We start from the raw sequence: 4,092 nt of genomic DNA on the forward strand, positions 1-4,092 counted from the left end.
CGCCTGTGTGATGGTTTTGTTTGAATTCTAAGTTGATTGGTGTCTGTGACGCCACCGAGGCAGGAAAGCCGAGGTTGGTGCTGGCTGGTGCTCCCAGGAGGGCAGGGCAGTGAGTGGGCAAGAGAACATGCCCCCGCCCCCAGCCGGCCCAGCCCACGGGCCCGCGGTGGCCATCATCGCCGCCACCTCCCACAGCAGGAGACTTGCAGCGCTTGTTGGGGGGCAGCTGTGCCTTTTGCTCCCTTGGCTTCACCCAGGCGGGCTATTTTCTGATAGAGCCGGAGCAGGGGTCGCTGACCCACGCGCCACACCCTCCACGTGAACATCGGCATCTCCGGCCATGGCAGAGGGAGCGCGTGTCCGTCCCCACAGCTCTCCCACTTCCTGCTTCTTCATCGTCTGCCCAGCAGGGACTCAGGCCATGTGTGACGTAATTCAAATAAAAGTCTTCCCTTTGCAGTGGGGGCTGGGCCTTGAGTTGATTTGAAGGGCCTGAGTGCATCCATGTGTTTATGGCGCAAATACTGAGGAGCCGCTCAAACCCACCATTGCACACGCGGCTCCGAGCCTGCAGCGGGCACAGAAGCCACAGGCCTGGGAGAGAGCAGGTCGGGGAAGCACAGCCAGACCCCACGGGCCTGGGCGCGCTGGGCAGACACACGCAGAAAACGGTGCTGCGAAGAGGCCGGAAACCTGGAGGGTTGAAACCCGTAAACGCTGGCTCCCCTGGCCTGACCCACCGCCATATTCTCTGTAAGGTCGAGGACCTGGCCCCAAGCAGTTGCCCGGCCTGCCCTCCACCGACCAGTTTCCCATGGGCTCCTGGCTAAGGTGAAGTCCTAAAACCCTGACAACAAACGGGGAGATTGAGGTTGGCACAGCAATGAATCTCCTGGTGAGTGGAGCTTAAGGCAAGCCCCGGGCTACACCAGCCTTTCCGTGGACATGGTTACAAAGTACACTGAGGCGTCTTTCCAGCTGGGAGCTATCGAGCGATGTCCTGCAATCTCTAGTGGCAAAGGGTCAATAGGACCACAGAGGCCGTCCTGAGCGGCTGCCCTCACTAGGGGTGGATGGGACAAGCAATGGGAGGAGTGTTCGCTGGCCTCCAGAACGTTCTTCGAATTCACCTGCGAATATTCTCCTGTGCATTTATTTTCTTCTTCCTCTTAAATGTACTTTTCCCCCTAAAACAAAATCCCAGTGTTGGAGGGCCCTGAGCCACTGGATTAATCACCAGCAGCCCCAGTCCCTCCTGCCGACCTTAGCACAGAGCTCCGTGGTGTTTTCGGGCATGTGACCTCTAGGCTGTCAAGCCAAGTTCACGGGCACCGGAGCCAGTTTCTCAGATCAGCCTGAGGACGTATCGGGTATCTCGTCACTACGGGAGAGGGAAGTGGCCCACAGAGCCTTCCTCAGTGCGGCGGGGCCTTTCCACAGGAGTTGGGAACCCCCCCGCCCGCACGTGCTTCTGCTGTGGCCCCGACGTCCAGGGCCCAGATGAGCCGTCTCTGGTCCCGTGGCTCTGGCCATGCCGCTCACCTGTGTGCCTGTGTGTTTCCAGGGAATACTACATCACCATGGTGAAGTGGGCCACCAATACCAAGGTCGCCGTGAACTGGCTGAGCCGGGCGCAGAACGTGTCCATCCTCACCCTGTGTGACGCCACTACAGGCGTCTGCACCAAGGTACGGGCAGGGAGCACCCAGGCCTCGGCAAGGCCACCCTTGAGCCCTTTGGGCTTGGTAGCTGCAGGCAAACCGCTCAGCCGCTTGCTGGTCAAGGTGGCAGCCTGCATCCAAGTCTCTGCATTGGTGCCACCTGGTGGGTGGCTGCAGTACTGCCGAACACCCGGGGCTTGCTCTTTCAGTGCCTCCCCAGCTTTGTGCACTTTTTTTGGCCTTGAATTTTCATTTCCCAACTGCAGAGGAAAAGGCTTGCAAAGCCACTCTGTTGGGGCTCAGGAGCCGCCACATAGCAGCTCTCGCTGAACTGCCTCAGTGAGGCGCGGTGGTCTGTACTGAGACCAAGGGGTTCGCACATCACTTAGCGCAGATCCAGGTTATTCTGAGGGCTCGCTCAAGGTGAAGGAGGAAGGATGGACACCAGCTAGGAAGCTGGGAATTGCTCCTAATTCTTACCTATGCCCCTGCGAGTGTCCGCCACTGAAACGCCATGGCCAACAACAGCCCTGGGCGCCTGGAGGCGGACCAACCCCCGGGCCAGCTCACGGTTGGGATGTGTTTGATCTTCTATTAGGCTTACTCCACGCATTTCGGTAAGCCTACTTCTCATTTCCTTTCTAAACCCCCTTAACGTATCCGAACAAGGATTGTTACTCAGAGTTGGTAAGTCCACATATGCACGTACGGTGCACACACAAGTTCCTAAAACAAACAGCACTTGCGTTTGCTTTTACATGGGCACGTGCCAGGTTAGGGGTGACCATCTAATGGGGACCTGCCAGGTGAGGGGTGACCATCTAATAGGGACCTGCCTGGTCAGGGGTGAGCATCAAGTGGTAAAAGTGCCCCATCTTCCAAAGGATTCCACCTGCATGGAGTTGTCCTTGGAGCTGGGAGAGTGACATTTCTTGTTTGGGGACACTTGGTTTTGGCTCTGAGCCACACTATAAGACCGCCTCATCCTGAGCGGTAGCCTGGTCCTGAACCGTGACCTGGTCCCAAGCCATGGCCTGGTCCTGATGGTGGACTGGTCCCAAGCCATGGCCTGGTCCTGAGCTGTGGTCTTGTCCTGAGCCATGGCCTGGTCCCAAGCCATGGCCTGATCCTGAGCGGTGGCCTAGTCCTGAGCCGTGGCCTAGTCCTGAGCCGTGGCCTGGTCCCAAGATGTGGCCTGATCCTGAGCCGTGGCCTAGTCCTGAGCCATGGCCTAGTTCTGAGCCATGGCCTGGTCCCAATGGTGGCCTGGTCCCGATGGTGGCCTGGTCCCAAGCCGTGGCCTGGTCCCGAGCTGTGGCCTGGTCCCGAGCCGGGGCCTGGTTCTTAGCCGTGGCTTGGTTCTGATGGTGGCCTGGTCCCAAGCCGTGGCCTGATCCTGAGCTGTGGCCTAGTCCTGAGCCGTGGCCTAGTCCTGAACATTGGCCTGGTCCCGATGGTGGCCTGGTCCCGAGCTGTGGCCTGGTCCCGAGCGGCCCCAGCGCTGTCTGTGCTGATGCAGCCATGGCGCACGGGAAGCAAACTGCTTCACTCTGTGGGTCACGGACATGGTGGCCCCAAGACCTTTCTCTAATGCTCTTATTTCATTTCAGAAACACGAGGATGAAAGTGAAGCCTGGCTCCACAGACAGGTAACTATTCCATGAGTGAGTTCCCACACTGGGGGCGTTTGCATCTCACAATGACCCCAGGGGAGCCCCAAGCAGACACTAGACGTGCGTGGCCCTGGTGAGCGTGCCACCTGCCGCCCTGCTCCCTCCATGGCCCTCGCACTCCTGGAAGGCGGGTTCTGAGGAGGATGCTTGAGAGTCGCTGCTCTTGACAGCCTACAACGTGTGGTGAGACCTCAGGTCTCCGGTACATGATGCCCTGCAGGTGAAGGAAAAATGGTGAGTTTCCCAGAAGGAAAGGAAACATGGGCAATAGTTCTGTTCTCTCCACGTGGTCTCGTGGGGTCTCATTTGCAGCGGATGCCGGCAGGGTTCAGCATGAGCCTCCCAGGGACGAGACGTCATCCCCACTCCCAGCTTCCCCGTCTCTGACCCAGATAAGAAGTGCCCTCAGACAGGCTCTTGAAATTGGAGATCACAGGAGGTCAGGGAGGCCTACAGTTACTCACTCCATGACCAAAAATATCCTATATAATAAAAGGCTAATATGCAAATCAACCGAACAGCATAACGACCAATCGCTATGATGTGCACTGACCACCAGGGGGCAGATGCTTAAAGCTGCCCCCTGGTGGTCAGTACACTCCCACAGGGGGAGCGCTGCTCAGCCAGAAGCCGGGCTCACCGCTAGCAAGTGCAGCGGGGGTGGCAGGAGCCTCTCCCACCTCCGTGGCAGCACTAAGGATGTCTGACTGATGGCTTGGGCCTGCTCCCCTTAGATGTTGTCAGTCAGACATCCCCCA

General features: G+C 58.5%; 1 protein-coding gene across 1 annotated transcript in view; it reads left to right on the forward strand.

Moving 5' to 3' along the window:
* Positions 1–3,830, forward strand: part of DPP6 (dipeptidyl peptidase like 6) — a 330,888-nt gene extending 327,058 nt beyond the window's left edge. Inside the window, exons 11-12 of the mRNA XM_015566244.1 lie at positions 1,565–1,688; positions 3,272–3,830. Of these exons, the coding sequence (XP_015421730.1) occupies positions 1,565–1,688; positions 3,272–3,325 (178 nt within the window). The 3' untranslated portion in view covers positions 3,326–3,830. The remainder of the gene's footprint in view (positions 1–1,564; positions 1,689–3,271) is intronic.
* The last annotated feature ends 262 nt before the right edge of the window (positions 3,831–4,092 follow it).

The sequence above is a fragment of the Myotis davidii genome, unplaced genomic scaffold (genome assembly GCF_000327345.1).
Source record: "Myotis davidii unplaced genomic scaffold, ASM32734v1 scaffold762, whole genome shotgun sequence".
Taxonomy (NCBI): Eukaryota; Metazoa; Chordata; class Mammalia; order Chiroptera; family Vespertilionidae; genus Myotis; species Myotis davidii.